Source organism: Camelus dromedarius, chromosome 3 (genome assembly GCF_036321535.1).
Source record: "Camelus dromedarius isolate mCamDro1 chromosome 3, mCamDro1.pat, whole genome shotgun sequence".
Classification (NCBI taxonomy): Eukaryota; Metazoa; Chordata; class Mammalia; order Artiodactyla; family Camelidae; genus Camelus; species Camelus dromedarius.
Genome location: NC_087438.1, coordinates 98647443 through 98667340, shown reverse-complemented (window position 1 = coordinate 98667340; position 19898 = coordinate 98647443). Strand labels below are relative to the sequence as shown.

At 39.6% G+C, this 19898-nt stretch overlaps 2 protein-coding genes, 1 non-coding gene and 1 pseudogene across 3 annotated transcripts; 1 reads left to right on the top strand and 3 right to left on the bottom strand.

Moving 5' to 3' along the window:
* Nucleotides 1-757: 757 nt before the first annotated feature.
* PCDHB7 (protocadherin beta 7) lies at nt 758-3541 on the bottom strand. Its single transcript, XM_031449185.2, has one exon. The coding sequence runs from the start codon at nt 3218-3220 to the stop codon at nt 821-823; it is 2400 nt and encodes a 799-aa protein (XP_031305045.2). The 5' UTR covers nt 3221-3541; the 3' UTR covers nt 758-820.
* An 8275-nt stretch (nt 3542-11816) lies between these two features.
* Nucleotides 11817-11945, bottom strand: LOC116152406 (U4 spliceosomal RNA; annotated as a pseudogene).
* Nucleotides 11946-15170: 3225 nt separating this feature from the next.
* On the top strand, nt 15171-15242 carry TRNAA-CGC (transfer RNA alanine (anticodon CGC)). The gene has a single exon. It is a non-coding gene; the product is annotated as a tRNA-Ala (tRNA).
* Nucleotides 15243-16601: 1359 nt separating this feature from the next.
* LOC116152305 (protocadherin beta-17-like) lies at nt 16602-19838 on the bottom strand. Its single transcript, XM_031449183.2, has one exon. It carries the CDS (start codon nt 19584-19586, stop codon nt 17178-17180), a length of 2409 nt encoding a protein of 802 aa, XP_031305043.2. The 5' UTR covers nt 19587-19838; the 3' UTR covers nt 16602-17177.
* Nucleotides 19839-19898: the final 60 nt, after the last annotated feature.

The following is a 19898-nucleotide window of genomic DNA, read 5'->3' as shown; positions in this document are numbered from 1 at the left end:
GTTCAGATAATAAGGAGAAAACACAGATTGATCGTTTTTTTTTTGCCACTTGAGATTTGGGTAGATCAGAGGTTTAAAAATAATAGTTGAATAATTGATCCAGAAAAACTGGATTACTAGTTTATACAAAAATAAAGCCACAGACAAGTACATATCTTATTCTTTCCAAATATAGAGAAAACTGAACAGGAATATAAATATGAGAAAAAGATTTCTCCTTAATTAGGGAGAAACATGCCAGATGATAATCTAACCAGAGAAAACAGTATAGCATTATAGCCAGGCCCCAGAATCAGAGGATTTAGGACAGATGCTCAGATCTGCCATTTATTAGTTGGTGACCTTAATGAACTCACTGAACCTCTGTGGACACCTACTTGCCCGTTTCTAAAATACCTCCTCTTACAGGTTTACCTCTAGAATATAAAGTGTTAAAATAGTGTATGATGCATAGTAAGTTTTTTAAAAAAATACATTTAGGGTAGGTATAATTGTACAGCACTCTAATCAACTCAGAAAATAAAAGTAGCAATAATGTTTGAGGACAGTGAATTCCAATTTAAAATGTCTCAAACAAGATTTGTCATGTAATAGATTGCACACAAAGCATAATTGAAATAGAGGACAATACACATACCATGCTTTGTGGAGTGTTCTTAGGTCTAAAACTGGATCATGAAAAGTGTAAAAAAATTTATTCTATGACTTTAAAAATACTTCTACTTCAACTAGTGAGAAAGCACTCCTTTACAGGTAAATCAAGATAAATTTCTTAATAGGATTATAACAGGCATAATACCGGCATTTTATACCCCATGCTTTATCGGAAACTCGAATCATTCCGATATGAGGGATATTCTTCTACTTCCCTGCCTATGCTCTGGGATGCAAGATTGGGGATAATCGGCTTCAGGAACTTAAACTCGCTGGTCCCTAAATCTCCCCTCAGACGCACCTGGTACTGGTAGCTGTGGGACAGGGTGCCGGTGCCGCTGACGTCCACCAGGTGGCCCGGGAAGGGGCCCTCGGGCACCGAGCAGCGACCCGCCCGCGCAGCCCCGCCCCGCCCGCACAGCCGCACCGCCACGAACACCAGCACCGAGAAGAGGAAGAGCGACGACACGGACGCCAAGGCCACCACCAGGTAGACGGTGAGCGGGTCGGCCGGCGCCGCGGCCGCCGCCTCCGCTTCCGCTTCCGGGGGCGGCAGGTGGGGCTGCGAGAAGCCGTCCACCAGCAGCACGTGCAGCGTGACGCTGGCCGACAGCGGCGGCTCGCCATTGTCCTTGACCAGCACCAGCAGCCTGTGCCTGGCCGCGTCGCGCTCGCTCAGCAGCCTGGCCGTGCGCACCTCGCCGTTGTGCGCCCACACGCCGAACAGCCCGGGCTCCGTGGCCTTGAGCAGCTGGTACGACAGCCAGGCGTTCTGGCCCGCGTCGCCGTCCACCGCCACCACCTTGGTCACCAGGTAACCTGGCTCGGCCGCCCTGGGCAGCAGCTCGGTGCAGGGCGCCGAGGTGTTCTGCAGCGGGTACAGCACGAAGGGCGCGTTGTCGTTGTCGTCCTCCACGAGCACGCGCACCAGCGCCTGGCTGCTCAGCGGCGGCGAGCCGCGGTCGGCGGCGCCCACGCGGAACTCGAAGGCGCGCAGGGCCTCGTAGTCCAGGGACCGCAGGGCGAACAGGTGGCCGTTGTCGGCGTTGATGGACACGAGGGAGGCCAGGGGCACGTGCGGGTCGGCGGGCGGCAGCAGCGAGTAGGTGACCTGGGCGTTGGCGCCGGCGTCTGTGTCTGTGGCGCTGACGGTGCCGATGTGCAGGGCGGGGCTGTTGTTCTCGCGGACCCGCAGGGTGTAGGAGGCCTGGGTGAAGGCGGGGGCGTTGTCGTTGACGTCGGACACCAGCACTGTTATGTTGTGCTGGGTTTTCAGCCTGGGAGTCCCCATGTCTGTGACGGTGATGGTGATGTTGTACTCGACTCTTTTTTCTCTGTCCAGCGGGCTTTCGGTTACCAGGGTATAGTAATTCTCTATAGATGGCTTCAGAACGAAGGGGAGGTCATCTGGGATGGAGCACACTGTCTTTGCATTGTTCCCTGAATCTCTGTCTCGAATCCTGAAAACAGCTACGACCGTCTCGGGTGAGTTTTCTTTAATTGGGCTAGTAAATGATGACATGAGCAGTTCTGGTGGGTTATCATTTATATCTGTTACCTGAACCATCACAGTACATTTTCCAGAAAGCCCTCCGCCGTCTTTGGCCTGAATGGTTAATGTGTAAGTTTGCATTTCCTCGTAGTTCAGTGCAGCTTTAAGATGAAGATTGCCGGATGTTGGATTGATTTGAAACGTTTTGAGAATTCTTTCAGTAGCGTAAAAAAATGCATAAACTATTTCCCCATTACTTCCAGTATCTAAATCTCTAGCTGACACGGTGACAACCAGGGAGCCAACAGGGCTATTCTCTGGCACCTGCACCTTGTAGAGAGACTGTACAAATTCAGGGATGTTGTCATTTATGTCCAAAACCAGAATGCGTACCAAGGCAGTCCCGGATCTGGCCGGAGAGCCACCATCCAAGGCTGTGAGGGTTAAAGTGAGCTCAAGCACCTCTTCACGATCCAGCACCCTATCCAGAACCAATTCAGGATAGATAATCCCCTCCCCACTATCATGGACAGTAATACGGAAATAGGCATTGGGGCTGATGGTGTAGTTTCTCAGGTTGTTAGTTCCAACATCTGAATCCTGTGCACTTTCTAGGAGAAATGCTGCCCCTGGAGTGGTACTTTCTAATATTTTCAAGGTAATCTCTCTATCTAGAAATACTGGAGAATGATCGTTGATGTCTCTGACCCATAACTCAGCACGGAAAATCTGAAGAGCCTTTTCCAGTAACAACTGGAAAGGCAGCACACACGGCTCTGTGGGACCGCACAGTTCCTCTCGGTCTAATTTCTCATTTAGAAGTAAATGACCAGTAAGCGGGTCAAGTAGTAAAAATGGCATGTTCTGATCTGAAACAATTCTGGGTCCCCTTGCTGACAGTTCCCCCACCCCCAACCCCAGGTCATTTGCTAGGTTGGCCAGAAAGGTGCCTCTCTCTGTTTCCTCTTCCACAAAATACCGAAGCTGTTCCACACCAGCCCAAGACACTCCCAGAAATACACAAAGAAATAGGACTTGCCTTTTCTTCACAGTACGCACCACTCTGGCCTCCATTCTTCATTTAACCAGTCTTTCAAAAACACTTTCAGCCTCAAGCAACTCTCAGAAGTGACATCAGCGGAATCCTTAGAAATGAGCTGGACAATAGCAATGGTTGTGGGGAGGGATCCCCACTTTCCCCCAACTCCTATTACAGTGGTTTCCTTTCCTCTACTTTACTGGTCTGGCCAGTTTTGCTCTTAACACTGGAATCTGCAACATCCTTTATGCGATTATTTTTTTCTCTTTTTAGCCAGCAGCGCCACCTTGCGTTTTGTGCATGTTATTCCCGTTTTCAAGAATAGAACAGAAAGATGGCGGATTAAAGGAGAAACTGCAGTAGAAGTGATATTTTTTCCCCCAAGTGCCTTTGCTGTTTCATCTTTTTCCTCAAATGGCCACAGTAGTCCTAGTAAGTAAGTGTTCACATCGTTTTCCTCTTAGTTAGTCTGAATTTGTAGAAAAATAAATCAGTTATTTTCCTTAATTTAAGTGCACAGAATTAAACTCTGGCTCCCTACCAGGAATAAATCGTAAGAAAACCTTTTCCTGTTTTTAAGTTTGATAATAAAGAATATAAAAGGAAATGAAGTCTCCATCAAAGAGTCAACAAATATTGGTTGAGAGCCTTTTATTTGTTTGTAAACTGCCTAACAATAATGCTGCAAAGCAACTGGCCTTTTTTTTTTCCAGTTTCTTGTATATTAATTAACCCTCCCAGTTTCAAGGTCTTCACTCTTTACCCATGATATTTTTTGGAACACCTTTTACCCCTCAACCTCCACTACTCACTAGATTTAAGCATTATATGTATAAATTAGTGTTCACATATAATTTCAATGACTGGTATTTCCAAGCGTATGCAATGAATAATCTTTAAAAATTTTCTAATTTAAAAAAATTTTTGGAGGGGGAGACCCTTAGGTCTATTTATTTATTTATTTTTTAATGGAAGTACTGGAAATTGAACCCAGGACCTGTGCGTGCTAAGCATGCTTTCTACCATTTAAGCTATACCCTTCCCCCCGAATACTCTTAAAATTGATAGTAGCAAGCAGGTGTCTTCCTTGCCTTTGTGGAAGTTCTTCTAGTATTTCATCTTTAACTGTGATAGCTGATCTCAATTTGGGGGTAAGTGCTCCCTTCTTTGGATCAAAAAAGTTTTCTTATTTTTCTTCATTCTTTCAAATTTTTAGAGCAATTTTTGACATATGTTGAATTTGTACTTCTATTCTTTAGCTTTTTAATTATTGAACTCTTGATATTACATATTACTGTTTTAATGCACAGTTGGATTTGATGAGCCAACACAGTTTTAGAATTTTTCTGGCCCATGTTGCTCTATGGGTGTGTGCGTGTGTGTGTAGTGTCTGTAATTTTGGTATTAAACTATCCTGGTCTCGTAGTATGGGCTAGGAAGCTTTACATCTACTTTTATGCAACATAATAGTTCTTTATAATTGTCTTTCTACATGCTTTATTGTAATTTTCCTTTTAAAACGGGTTGGGTTTGGGTAGTAAATCTATGACTATATTTTCTACTTTATTTTTGGTTGTTAATCTGTCTGGTTTTGTTTCTTTTTTAAATTTTTTTTATTTATTTACTGTTGTATCATTTTATCTTATTTTATCTTGGTGGGGAGAGGTAATCAGGTTTGTTTATTTTTAGAGGTACCGGGGATTGAAACCAGGACCTCAAGCATGCCAAGCATGTGCTCTACCACTTGAGCTATACCCTCCCCCACTAGGTTTTGTTTCTTTTTAAAGTAATTTGTATTTTATTTGAAAAACATTTATTTTATCTGGATTTGCAAATGTTTTGCTATTATATTTTCTTTGCATTATTTATATTTGGTTATGTCTCTATTATTAGTAATATTTAGTATTTTACCTCCTTTTTATTCTTGGGGAGACTTGCAAGATCTGTATTTTTCTGATCTTTTAAAACACACTTTTTCAAAATAATCTATGACCTTGATTCAATATCAAATAGTTTTTTTTAATAAAATACAATGGTTTTCTGCCCTTTCCCTCTTCACCTTCCCAATAAAGAGACTTTTTGAGGTAACATTGGTTTATAACCTTATTCAAGTTTCATATGTACATTACAGTTTCACTTCTGTATACAGGTGTGTGCTGTGCTCACCATCAAAAGTTTAGCTTTTATGTGTCGCCACACATTTGACCCCTTTACACATTTCGCCCTACCCCTACCCACCTTCTCTGGTGACCACTGCTCTGTTCTCTGTATCTATGTGTTTGTTTTTGTTTGCTTTGTTTTTCGTTTTGTTCTTGGCTTTTTATATTTCACATATAAGTGAAATCATACAGTATTTGTCTTTCTCCCTCTGACTTATTTCACTTAGAATAATACCCTCAACGTCCATCCATGTTGTTGCAAATGGCAAGATTTCATCTTTTTTTATGCTGGTAGTATTCCATTTTGTGTGTGTATACATACAAAATACGTATTATATATCACATCTTATTTATCCCATTATCTGTTGATGGGTATTTAGGTTGTTTCCATATCTTGGCTATTTTGAATAATGCTGCAATGAACATAGGGGTGCATATATCTTTTTAAATTAGTGTTTTCATTTTCTTCAGATGAATACCCAGAGGTGTAATAGCTGGATCATGTGGTAGTTCTATTCTTAGTTTTTTGAGGAATCTCCATACTGTTTTCCATAGTGGCTGCACAATTGATATTATCAACAGTGTATGAGGGTTCCCTTTTCTCCATATCATCTTCAACATTTGTTATTTCTTGCCTTTTTGATAATAGCCATTCTCATGGGTGTGAAGTGATATCTCATTGTGGTTTTGATTTGCATTTCCCTAAAATTGGTGCTGGTTGAATATCTTTTCATGTGGCTGTTGGCCACCTGTATGTCTTTTTGGAAAAGTATCTATTCAGATCTTCTACTCATTTTAAAATCAGGTTGTTTTGTCTTTGTTGAGTTCTATGAGTTCTTTATATATTTTCATATTAACCCCTTACTGGATATATGATTTGCAAGTATCTTCTCCCATTTGTTAGGTTGTCCTTTTGCTGTGCAGAAGCTTTTTAGTTTGATGTAATCCCATTTGTTTATTTTTGATTTTGTTTCCCTTGCTTGAGGAGACATATCCAGAAAGGTATTGCTAAGACTGGTATCAAAGAGCTTACTGCATATGTTTTCTTCAAGGATTTTTATGGTTTCAGGTCTTATATTCAAGTCTTTAATCCATTTTGAGTTGATTTTTATGTATGGCATAAGATAGTGGTATAGTTTCATTATTCTGCATATGGCTCTCCAGATTTATCAACATCATTTATAGAAGAAACTATCCTTTCTCCTGTGTTCTTTGCCCCTTTGCTGTGAATTAACTGTTCAAATATGCATGGGTTTATTTCTGGGCTCTCATTTCGTTCCATTGATCTGTGCGTCTATTTTTCTGTGAGTACCATGCTGTTTTGCTTATTATAGCATTAAGCAGCCATTTTCAACTCTTTAGTTATTTCTTCTGCCTCTAATCTGTATTCTGCTGTATTTTGGTTAATTAGTTTTAGACATTATCAGCTGAATCCTTATTATGTTGGATTAGGTTTTAGCTCTTTCATGCCTTCTTTCATTTACAGTATCATTGGGATCCTTGTTGTGTACTCATTATATCTTCTTTCTTTTTTCCTTGAAGTTAATAATAACCTTGCCTTTTCATTTACTTGTTTTCTTTCTATCTATCACCTATTCTTCCCACACTTCCAATTGCCTCTCAGTACAATTTTCCACGTGGTCATTCCCATATCTCCTGAGATATCAATTCTCCTTTAAATTGAGTGGTTGCTCTCTACATCTGCAGTACAGTTTTCATCCTGGACCTTTACTTTGCTCTCATTCTTGGAATTCTCTTTGCCTTTTATTCTGGTTGGGTTTCCTGTTTGAAAGATTTAATTTCTTCCTAGTTTTTGGCTTATTCTATAGCTTTAATCAATCACATCCTCCAGTAGTTTCATCTGATTGAAAATATGTCAGGGGACTTGCTGATGATATCCTTCAAAATGCCTGTCTCTTGAGTCATACATCTTCAAACTGGACTAGTTGTTCACTGTGCTGGAGACATGTGTCATCCTGGGATCATCCTTCAGTGTCATCTGGAGATTCATTTCACTTGTTCTGCTTTGGATTGTCTCTTTTCTATTTCTTCTGACTTCCTCTCAGATTAATCTTTCATTTTGACAAATATGTTCTGGTAGTTTCCTGAGAAGGGTATATGAGAGTTAAATTTTATTGTGACCTTGAGTGTATTAAATTATCTTTATTTTGTCCTCAAACTTGATTGTAAGTTTGACTGATCATAGAGTTTTAGATTGTAAATAAATTTTCCTCAGAATTTTAAAATATTTTGTCAGTGAGTTCCCTAAGCCAATGTGTTAAGAAATCTAAAGCAGAATTTATTTCATATCTTCTATAGGTGACCCATATTTTTATTTCCTGTTGTAGTACTTTGTTATTGTCTCAAGCATTTTAAACTTAAATGCGAATGTATCTTGATTTGAGCTTATTTTCATCCATTGTACAGGACAATTGGTAAGCCCTTTCATCTAAAAAACTAATTTCCTGTAGCTCTTAGAAACTTTCTATTTCCTTCATTTAATTTACCTTTTTCCTTTTTGCTTTGTTTTTATTTCTGTATTTCTTTTTAGAAACTTTCTTCAGGAGTTTAATTCAGGTGTCTATTCTTGATTTAGTTTGGGATACTAAAGAGCTGAGTAGTAGCTTTGACTGTGGTATCCGGACTTGTACATTTTGATCATTACTCTAAGGTGAACTGGGAGCTCTTGTGGTTGAGGAAACCCCAGTGTCAGTGTGATTAGGTCTTTTCCCTTGGGCTGGTCAGATTCCCCAACTCTTTAAAAATCTCCTACCCAGGAGGAAAAGGTACAGATTGAAAAGATAAAGGACTGAGTGAGGGAAGAGGTGTGTAGGCCTGCATTATTCAGGATAGGTTAGGTTATGCTTCAGTACTAAACAGTTACAACACATCTTAATAGTTTAACACAATGAAGGTTGACTTCTTGCTCACACTATATATCCCATACAGTTCAGCACAGGGCCCTCCTCCCAGTCCTCAGTGAGCGATCTATCTAGGCTTTTGGAGATTTCCATCTCTACAAGTCTTTCATGATTACTATAGTGGAGAAACTAAATATGTTAAACCATGCACTGTCTCCAAAAGTTCCAGCCTGTAAGTAAAGTATGTCACTTCTCATTTTTTACTGGACAAATGAAATTACATGGCCACGAGTATTTTAAACAGGGAATAGAACTGAAATTCTACCATGTGTCTGAGAAGAGAACTGAAATATTTGTAATTGGTCCCAGTGACTATCATAGTATTTTAACAATCAGTGCTCACTATCTAGAGATCACCTATTTCCGCTACACATATTTCCCCTGCCCTCAATTTTGACCATGGGCCTTCTAATATAATGACTCTCTTTTTCTTCAGTCATCAGAAGATAAAACTTCAGACTTTTGCTGGGGTCAGGGGAGTAGGTTACTCAGTTACTGGAGTGGGGTAAAGTGATCTGACTGTTAAAAGTTTAACTGATTTTGAAGCAATTTTAACATAATTCTACTTATTTGGCATCCTGTTGTCATTTCCATAGTATCTAGGGCTGACAGTTCTGATACTTCTGAAAATCTTGCAGTCTAAGCAGGATTGGTTCTCAGCTTTTCCCACTTCAGGATTGGTAGTTGGTTTATCAGGTCTACTGAGTTATCCATGTACTTTCTAGCTACTAACTTGGATTGGTTATTAGATGAGCATATGATTGTATTTCTCCATACTGATGATGTGTTTTGTAGCCAAAAACTTCTTGTTCCACTAAAAGCTTAGCCCTCAAAGTAATGAAGTAATAAATTCAATTTCTGGGACAAGATCCTTTGGACCAGTGGTGCTTCCCCACTGTGTTGTTGGCACTGTCATCCATTCCTACTTCCTTTTATTAATTTTTTAAAAGTTCAGGGTCTGCAAAGCTTAAAATTCCATTTTACAGGATCCTGTGAATTATTATTCTGGACGTAAATTAGGTTTTACCAATGAGATACCTTCACATGAACCTTTGAAGACAGGTAGAGGTCATCTTTCCATTGTCATTGCTGTTGACCAGCAGATCAGAAAGATGTGAGTGCTTGCAGCCAAGTCAGCATCTATGTCCAGCCATCAGTTTCATAGGGAACTGGAGGCCATTGTGGCAGCCAGACACTATGTTCCAGTGTGTAGTCACCAGTTTTGGAGGTGGGAGGGGAGAGGCCATTTTGGCAGCAAGAGTTTTGGGAGCAGCAATAGCAGCAGCTTCCTGATTTCTGTATGGCAGCAACGGTAGAATGCCTTCAAAACCAGGAGTTTGGTGTTGACTCTCTTGCTTCTACTTGTCCAGTTCTTCCAACTTTGTAAGCGTCTAATTCCCTCTGTCAAATATCTCTTTTTTCCCTTTGGTTAGATGTACATAGAGTGGTTTCTAGTTTGTTTTATTTTGTTTTTGTCTTGAACTCTGAATAAGTCACCCAAACTCAGTTTTATCTTCTTTATAATTTGAGTGAAAAAATTTACACCTTGAATTATAAGGAATAGGAGCTTCTCACTTAGACTTTGTAAAGGAAAAGACATAAATATAAAATTATTAAGCAGTTAAGGCACTATTCTCTTAAGCTAACACATCTTGGTTTAAGAATAGGGAAGAATAAAAAATTATGGGTGCACTCCTGAGACTAAGGATAAAAGTGTTTAATAAATTTAATGTATATATTTTAAGAAATATATAACATGGTCTGAAAGTGAATTAGAAACTCTTTCCCCTAATGTGTAATATAATAGATAAAAATTAGTTTTAAAATGTCATTATGGGTGCACTCTATTTGTGAATAAATAAGAAAAGGACTCAACATCACATACATTTTAAAAGATGATAACTAGCTCACATATTCTAAATGATATATAGTTAAGTGAAGGAAGCAAGTATCAAATAGTATAAATAGTACATAAGCATTTATAAAAATAAATATTTTGTTAAGAGTTTTTAAGTTTATAAAGCCAGACAATAAAATAACAGATTGAAATTTACTCACTAATTTAGTCAATACTCATTCATCTATAGTTACTTCAGTATGTATTTTTCTAAACACAATAGAAAAAGCTCTCTCCATGAGGAGACTATAACCTAGTGCGGAAACAAGATCACTGATTTGACTGGGCAGAGTACCCAATGAATAGAACAATTGATTTAATAGATTCAAAGAAAAAATAGCCTAATATGTCACTGAAATAATGGCAAAATTGAATCTTCAATTTGAAAAGACATTAGGCAGAGCTTCTCATTTCTGAAACTGATGGCATAGATAATTCAGATGACCCTCCTGTGAAAAACAATAAAAAGTAATGGACAAGACTTTTAAAAAATCACTTAAAAATACTGAAGAGCTAAAAACATAGTGAAAAAAGTCTAATTTTTGATGGAAAGCTGTAATAGAGGGATAAACAGTATATCAGAACAACAAAACTTAGTATTCTCTCAGGGCATTTAAAAACATTTTCCCTTGGACTTTGATTTGAAGCTATGTGAGATCAAAGATCAAGTCTCAGGGCCAGCTGAATGTGCAGCATAGTGTATGAAGATCCTACCTGTTCTAAGTGACCCCACAGGGCTGTATCCACAATGCAAACACAGTGGAAACACCAACAAATCTAAACCTGCTCCCTCCCTCAATTCCAGGGAATTATAGGGAAGGTTCCTGGTGTTAAGTAGAGCACAAGAAAAAGAAAAGAAAACATGTGTAGGAGAATTGTAGTTACAGATTGGTCCTCATGTATGTTTGTATTTTGAACACGCATGGTTTGAGCTGCACGAAACTGCAAGTCATAAACATGGTTTGTGATGGTCCCCTGCTTACAGTGTTTCCAGGATCCTGGCTGAAACAAATGAAAATCAGTTTTGAAGGATAGAACACGCAACTGAGGCCTTGAGGACACCATACAAATACATTTTCAAGGGTAATCAATTATATGATTCACACAAAGAAACAAAGACAACATGAATGAGAAGAATCAGCAACAATACAGCAGAAATATGCCCATACAAACTTCAGTTATGGGAACTATCAGACAGATTTAAAAACCAATTATACTGACCACATATAAATATATAAACGACATCCTTGAAAATATCTGCATGGAACAGATTGAAAGGGTACACTGAATATCAGGAAAAGTGATACAAAATTATCAAAATTATGACATAACCTGTTAAAGATAATAAATTTCAAGGATAGAAAGCAAGTCACCTACAGGTGAAGAAAACAGGCTTCAGATTTCTTCTCATCAACATTTAATGCCAGAACACAATAGACATGTCTGAAGGGTTCCGAGAGAAAGAAATCATGGTTCAATACTTTTATACCTAGCCAAGACGTTGTTCAGGTACAAAGATAACTGCGGCAAACAGAAAGAATTGATAAAACGTTGCATTGGTATTCATGAGTGCTTACTGAAAGAAAAAACTACCTAAGGATGAAATTCAGTCAACTTATAGATGAACTAAAACTATGATGAAGGGGGCTAATGTAATATTTGGTGTCAACAAATCTCTGAAGAAAAGAAAGTGGACTGAAAAATTTTAGGAAAAGTTTTCAATTAGCAATAATTGTGCCTTGGGTAAACCTCATTGGCTGCAATACTGCCACAGTGCAAAAGCTGGCTGAAGAATTTTATACACAGCCAAATAATACTTCTCAAGTATGTGACAATTCAAGAAATAACAGTACCTATAAACTCTTCTTTAAAGGATTACACCTGATGAAATCCAGCAAACCAAGAGATGATGCAATATAAATATTGCCTAATCAGCTTTTTATTGTCTCATAAAAAGACAGCCAAGCAGCATAATACAGATAAGGCAAAGTCTCTAACATGAGGGTAGAGACCAGAGACAAAGAGCATAAAAGTAATTCCAAAGAAAAATGAAATGCTAGGATCAGAAGAAAAATTTAAAAACCTAAAACTAGTATCTTCAGAGATGTAAGAAAGGACCAAGTCTCTGTTATACAATAAAAGGCTACCAAAAAAGAGAAAGAAAATATATGGGAAAAATAAAACAATAAAAGGCTGCCATTGATGGATGAAGACTTAAATATAAGGGCTAAAGCTATAACACACTTAGAAGAAAACATAGGTGTAAATCTCTATGATGTTGGATTATTAAGCAAGGATTTCTTAGATATGACACCAAAAGCATAAGCAACCAAAGTGAAAACTAAATAAATTATGCTTCCTTAAAATAAAAAAAACAACTTTTGTGCTTCAAAGGACACTATCAATAAAGTTAAAAGACAAACCAAAGAATGGGAGGAACTATTTGTAAATCATATCTCTGATAAGGGTCTAGTAACCAGAATAAATAGAGAACTCCAACTCAACAATAAAAAGACCAAAATCCTATTTTAAAATGTGCAAAGAATTTGAGTACATATTTCTCCAAAGAAGATATTCACATGGTCAATACACAAATTAAAAGATGCTCAACATCATTAATCACCTGGGAAAAGCAAATCAAACTATAATGAGATACTACTTCACACCTTCTAGGATGGCTGTAATCAAAAAGAAAATAACAGGTGTTAGTGAGGTGAAACTGGAACCCCTCCTACACTGTCAATGGAAATGTAAAATAGTACAGTTATTTAGGAAAAGAGTTTGGCAATTCCTTAAAAAGTTAAACAGAGTCATTGTGATTTAGCAATTCTAATTCTAGGTATATACCCAAGAGGATCAAAAACAAATGTCCAAATAAAAACTTGTACATGAATGTTCATAGCAGCATTATTCATATTAGCCAAAAAGTGGAAACAAACCCAAATGTCCATCAGCTGATAAAATGTAATTCATCAATACCATATTGCATTATTTGACCATAAAAAAAGAAGGAAGTACTGATGATGTGTGCCACAACATGGATGAACCTTGGAAATATTATGCTAAGTGAAGGAAGACAGACTCAAAAGTTACATACTGTATGATTCCATTTATATAAAATGTCCAGAACAGGCAAATCCATAGAGACAAAGTTCAAAAATACACAAATGACAAATGCTAGAGAGGCTGTGGAGAAAAGGGAACCCTCCTACACTGCTGGTGGGAATGCAGTTTGGTGCAGCCACTGTGGGAAACAGATTCCTCAAAAGATTAGGAAAAGACTTACCATATGACCCAGTCATCCTGCTCCTGGGCATATATCCAGAAGGAACCCTACTTCAGAAAGACACCTGCACCCCAGTGTGTATAGCAGCACTATTTACAATAGCCAAGACATGGAAACAGCCTAAATGTCCATCAACAGATGACTGGGTAAAGAAGATGTGGTATATGTATACAATGGAATACTACTCAGCCATAAAACCTGACAACATAACGCCATTTGCAGCAACATGGATGTTCCTGGAGAATGTCATTCTAAATGAAGTAAGCCAGAAAGAGAAAGAAAAATACCACATGAGATTGCTCATATGTGGAATCTAAAAAAAAAACACATAAATACAAAACAAAAACAGACTCATAGACATAGAATACAAACTTGTGGTTGCCAAGGGGGTGGGCGGTGGGAAGGGACAGACTGGGATTTCAAAATGTAGAATTATAAACAAGATTATACTGTATAGAGCAGGAAAATATATACAAGATCTTATGGTAGCTCACAGAGAAAACAATGTGACAATGAATATATATATGTTCATGTATAACTGAAAAATTGTGCTCTACACTGGAATTTGACACAACATTGTAAAATTATTAAAACTCAATAAAAAATGTTAAAAGCAAAAGCAAAACAAAAAAAAAACCCAAAACATATAGTTGATTAGTGGTTGCCAAAGGCTGGAGGGAGGAAGGAAGGGGAAGTGACTGCTAATGGGTACCAGGTTTCTTTTCAGGGTGATGAAAATGTTCTGAAATTAGATAGTGGTAATGAGTGTACAACCTTTTGAGTACACTAAAAACCACTGAATAGCCTTAAAATATGACTGTTAGGGTATGTAAATTATATCTCAATTAAAAATTAAAAACTAAGAGGTTACTATAGAAAGAAAAAGAGAACAAGAGGAAGCTTTATGAAAGGAAAACTATAATAGCAAAAGTTTAAAACTCAATTAGAAGGGTTAAAAAATAGGTTGAGAAAAACTGTTAGAATCCAGGGAAATAAAGACAAGAGGTAATAAATAGAGAAAGATTAAGAAAAATTAAATTATCAACCAAGGAGTTCACTATGCAACTGACAAGAGTTACAGACTAAGAAAACAAAGAAAATTGAGCAGAGGAAATAATTTTTAAAATTACACACACACAAAAGTCCCAAATCCTGTCCTACTCTAAAGAACGTATGTCACAAGATTTACAAATCAAATTGAGTAATTATCACACTAGAAGACAAAATTCTTACAACATGAGACATAAGAAATTCTAGAGATAATATACTGGAGATAATATACAATGACCTAATTTAATCTTAAGTTTTCTCAGCCTCAATACTATTGGCATTTGGGGCCAGGTCATTCTTTGTGGTTGGGTGGAGTGTGCTGTCTTGTGTGTTGTAAGAACATCTAGCAGCATCCCTGGCACACCACTAGATGCCAGTAGCGCCATCTCCTCCAACTGTGACAATCAAAAATGTTTCCAGACATTACCAAATGTTGCCTGCTGTCAGTATTGCCCTCCATTGAGAACCTGGGATCTACAAAGAAAATAAGTCTCTGAAGAGAATGGGTAGTCAGAATGTTGAACATCTCAACATTGGAGATTAGAAGACAAGGAGGAATGCCTTCAGAATACTAGAAGCAAGTAATTCCTCATCCGTACTTCTACATCCAACAAAATCAAATCAACAGGTGATTTTGTGGCATCCAAAATTTTCAGATGTTCAGGGGAGGGGGTAGGTATAGCTCAGTGGTAGAGTACATGCTTCGCATGCATGAGGTCCTGGGTTCAATCCCTAGTACCTTCATAAGAAAACACACACACACACAATTTTCATATGTTCAAGTTCTCAATAAATTTATCACCAAACACTTAAGGAACTTAGGGGAGTAAACCAATAAAGAGGAAGACATAAGATACAGAAAATGAAATCAAACACGGAGAAAGAGAAAAGAAATTCCCAGCATAAAGAGTATAGCAAGTCCCAAACTGCCAGCTGTGGAGTAGATCTAAAGAGCAAATACTGTACAACTGAGCAGGAGTCTGGGTGGCTCCAGGATGGCTCCCAGAAAAAATAGTGGAACTGAGATGGTTTTTCTAAATGGGTTTAATAATATAATGAGGAGCTTTAGACTTTAGATAATACGGGGATAACAAAAATACGTACATAGAACAGTAAGTAAAGTGGAAAATGAGGCAATTATTAAGAGTAAAGGAAAGAAACAACTTGAAGTTGAGGTCTAAGTGATATTCACATAGTCATAATTATTTCAATACTGAACAGAATTATGATACTGGTATGAGAGAGAATGGGGTAGAAGAAATGTGCAAGTTTGTGTGTGTGTGTGTGTGTGTGTGTGTGTGACCCTTAGAAGTAAATGGATAATATCTAAAACTTAAATTTGAGAAAATGGACTTTATAAGCATATTGTTTAGAATTATGGAAGCAAATACCATAGAAAAAAATTAAAAGGTTCAAAAGTTACTTCTGAATAATCAGACTTGAATAAGCTTGAAAAAACTGTAGCATTATATGACAAGTATTTAAAACATAAAATATCTTAACAATTATGAAGACTGTCCTTTTAAAATATATTGTAAGTGTTATAAACAATGATATGGTAACTATAACAAAAGTATAAAGTAAAGTGAGGAGAGGAGGGAAGAAGTGTAAGAATATTTATTCCCTCATTTTTAAGCAGGTAGTTAACTGATGCTAGTATCTCAGTATTCATCATACTCTTGTTTATTAACCTTACAGAGATTATTTAAGTATCAGCAAATTCTATAGTTTCATATTATTTTGTTTTTATTACATTCAAGTAAAATCTGGTATTTTTAATCATAAAGATAGCCATTTAGTATAGATCCATTTTATAAAATTATTTCCATCTACCTATTATAAGCATCATAGAAATATTTTAGAATGATGTTGACTTATTGATAGTTATCTCTTAGTGGGAGAATCATGATACTGATTTGCTTTCTCTTTTGTTCTTATTGAATATGTTTGAATCCTGCATTATTTTTAAAATTTTTAATTAAATTAATTTAATTAATATACATTATTTAAAAAAATTAGAATCATTATTTGCATACCAAAAACCATTTATTGTGAAAAGGAAATTATAACTTTACCAACATTTTTTGTTTAACTGGGATTAAATGCTTTAAAATTATAGTAGATGGTCTACTTAAGTGATAACAATTTTGAAAGAAAATACTAAGAAAACATCCAGATAAAATATTAGTTCATTTGAGGAAAGACAGTGGTGTTTTTGAAACAAAACTACAGAAGTCCAACAATTTAAAGGGGCACAGAATTTTTTGCATAAGTGAAAATAATTTTTAAAACTAAAAGCCATCATTTACAATAGTTAGACATGCTGATGATAATCGTAAAACAGTTCTAATAATAACAAGATATCAACGAACAAGCTCAAATATCAGGAACCTCACAACATTTGTGACTTCCAAAATCTGACCTCACAAAACCTGAGAAACACCATTTGCTAAATGTCTCATCTTACATGCAAAATGTGAAGGGCTTTTTTAAAAAAAAGAAGCAACAATAAAACACCTAGATATTTGTAAAGTACTTCAAATACTTTAGGTTAAAATAACTATAAATATGAAAATACTTACAGATGTATGAGTATGTAAGCTGTTTATGTGAATAAAAGGGTTGGAAATGAATACATTAGTGAATATTACCATTTATCACGTATTTCAGGTGAGATTCCTAATTGAACTCAAAATGATTTCCAAAGTTAGAGTTTTCCTCGGAGTCTGTACCAGTCCCTTCACTCAGGAAGCTGGGGACAACAGGTTTGAGAAACTTGAATTCGCTCGTCCCAGTACCTCCGCTCAGACACACCTGGTACTGGTAGCTGTGGGACAGGGTGCCGGTGCCGCTGACGTCCACCAGGTGGCCCGGGAAGGGGCCCTCGGGCACCGAGCAGCGACCCGCCCGCGCAGCCCCGCCCCGCCCGCACAGCCGCACCGCCACGAACACCAGCACCGAGAAGAGGAAGAGCGACGACACGGACGCCAAGGCCACCACCAGGTAGACGGTGAGCGGGTCGGCCGGCGCCGCGGCCGCCGCCTCCGCTTCCGCTTCCGCTTCCGGGGGCGGCAGGTGGGGCTGCGAGAAGCCGTCCACCAGCAGCACGTGCAGCGTGACGCTGGCCGACAGCGGCGGCTCGCCATTGTCCTTGACCAGCACCAGCAGCCTGTGCCTGGCCGCGTCGCGCTCGCTCAGCGGCCTGGCCGTGCGCACCTCGCCGTTGTGCGCCCACACGCCGAACAGCCCGGGCTCCGTGGCCTTGAGCAGCTGGTACGACAGCCAGGCGTTCTGGCCCGCGTCGCCGTCCACCGCCACCACCTTGGTCACCAGGTAGCCCGGCTCGGCCGCCCTGGGCAGCAGCTCGGTGCAGGGCGCCGAGGTGTTCTGCAGCGGGTACAGCACGAAGGGCGCGTTGTCGTTGTCGTCCTCCACGAGCACGCGCACCAGCGCCTGGCTGCTCAGCGGCGGCGAGCCGCGGTCGGCGGCGCCCACGCGGAACTCGAAGGCGCGCAGGGCCTCGTAGTCCAGGGACCGCAGGGCGAACAGGTGGCCGTTGTCGGCGTTGATGGACACGAGGGAGGCCAGGGGCACGTGCGGGTCGGCGGGCGGCAGCAGCGAGTAGGTGACCTGGGCGTTGGCGCCGGCGTCTGTGTCTGTGGCGCTGACGGTGCCGATGTGCAGGGCGGGGCTGTTGTTCTCGCGGACCCGCAGGGTGTAGGAGGCCTGGGTGAAGGCGGGGGCGTTGTCGTTGACGTCGGACACCAGCACTGTTATGTTGTGCTCCGTTTTCAGTCTGGGTGTCCCCATGTCAGTGACGGTGATTGTAATGTTGTACTGTGCTTTGATCTCTCTGTCCAGCGCTCCTTCTGTTACCAAAGTGTAGAAATTTCCTACAGTAAGTTTCAGAAGGAAGGGGAGATGTTCTTGGATGGAGCACATCATTTTGCCATTGTCCCCGGCATCTGGATCTGAAATTCCGAAAATAGCTACCACAGTGTCAGGGGTGTTTTCTGGGATATCACTGATGAGTAATGACACGGTCAATTCAGGGGCGTTGTCGTTTACATCCGTCACTTCTATAGCTACGGTGCATTTTCCTGAAAGACCACCACCATCTGAGGCTTCAATTTCCATATGGTAAGATCGAATTTCCTCAAAATCCAACTGTTTTTTTAATAGAATATCCCCCGTAACTGTGTTTAGTTCAAAGGCCTGAATGACTTGATTTGAGGATTGGAAAAACGAGTAGGAGAGCTCTCCGTAGGTCCCAGCATCCAAATCTCTAGCAGAGACAGTGATGACCAGGGAGCCTACAAGGCTGTTCTCTGGGACCTGCACCTCATAGAGCTGCTGAGCAAATTCAGGAGCATTGTCATTTATGTCCAGGACCAGGATGAGAACCTGGGAAGTCCCAGTCTTGGGCGGTGACCCACCATCCAGCGCCGTGAGGGTTAACCTGAGCTCTGGCTGCTCCTCACGGTCCAGTTCTTTGTCCAGCACCAGCTCTGGGTATTTCCTGCCATCACTATGATTTCGAGTGAAAAGGTGGAAATGGAAGTTGGTGCTAATTGTGTAGTTCTGAACTGTGTTACAGCCCACATCTAAATCTTGAGCTATTTTCAAAGGAAATGCAGTCCCTGGGTGGCTGCTTTCTGAGATTTTCAGGACGATTTCATTTTCCAAGAATTCTGGGGCATGGTCATTTATGTCTTGGAGCTGTAATTCACCTTGAATAAACTGCACTGGGTTTTTCAGTAACACCTGGAAATGCACTATACAGGGATCTGTGTCACCGCACAACTCTTCCCGGTCCAGTTTTTCTTTTAGGAACACGTTCCCACTCTTCTGCTCGAGCTCCAAATACTGTTTATTCCCTTTGGAAAGAATCCGGGCGCCCCGCGCGGCCAGTTCCCCTAAGCCCAACCTGACATCTTTTGCTAGATTGGCCACAAATGAGCCGCTGTCCCTCTCTTCTAGAACGGAATATTTAATGATCACACCACCCACATCCCACAATAGTAATAGAATAATAATGGTGGTCACTTGCCTTTTCTGTGTCGCTTTGGGTACTGGCATCCCCGTCATTCGTCCAAGTCCAAAAGATGCAGTGTTTAATCACAAAATAATTGCTTTGCAGCCAACTCTGCTATCTTGCTTTAGTAATCTTGACTTAGTTCTTCTTAACCTTGACTGACAGGCGGATAGCTGCCTCTCTGAAACCTACCCCTCGCAGTGTTGTTTCCTTATGAGCTGCTAGAAACTGATCAGCTTTTGTGCAGTCTAGGAATCTGCAGACTTTTTCACTCTCTTAGCCTGCAGCGCCACCAAGCGTTCTGCGTTACAACTTCGTGTAGTTTTCATTTCAAAGCATAATGTAATAGCTAAACTGTTTTGAAC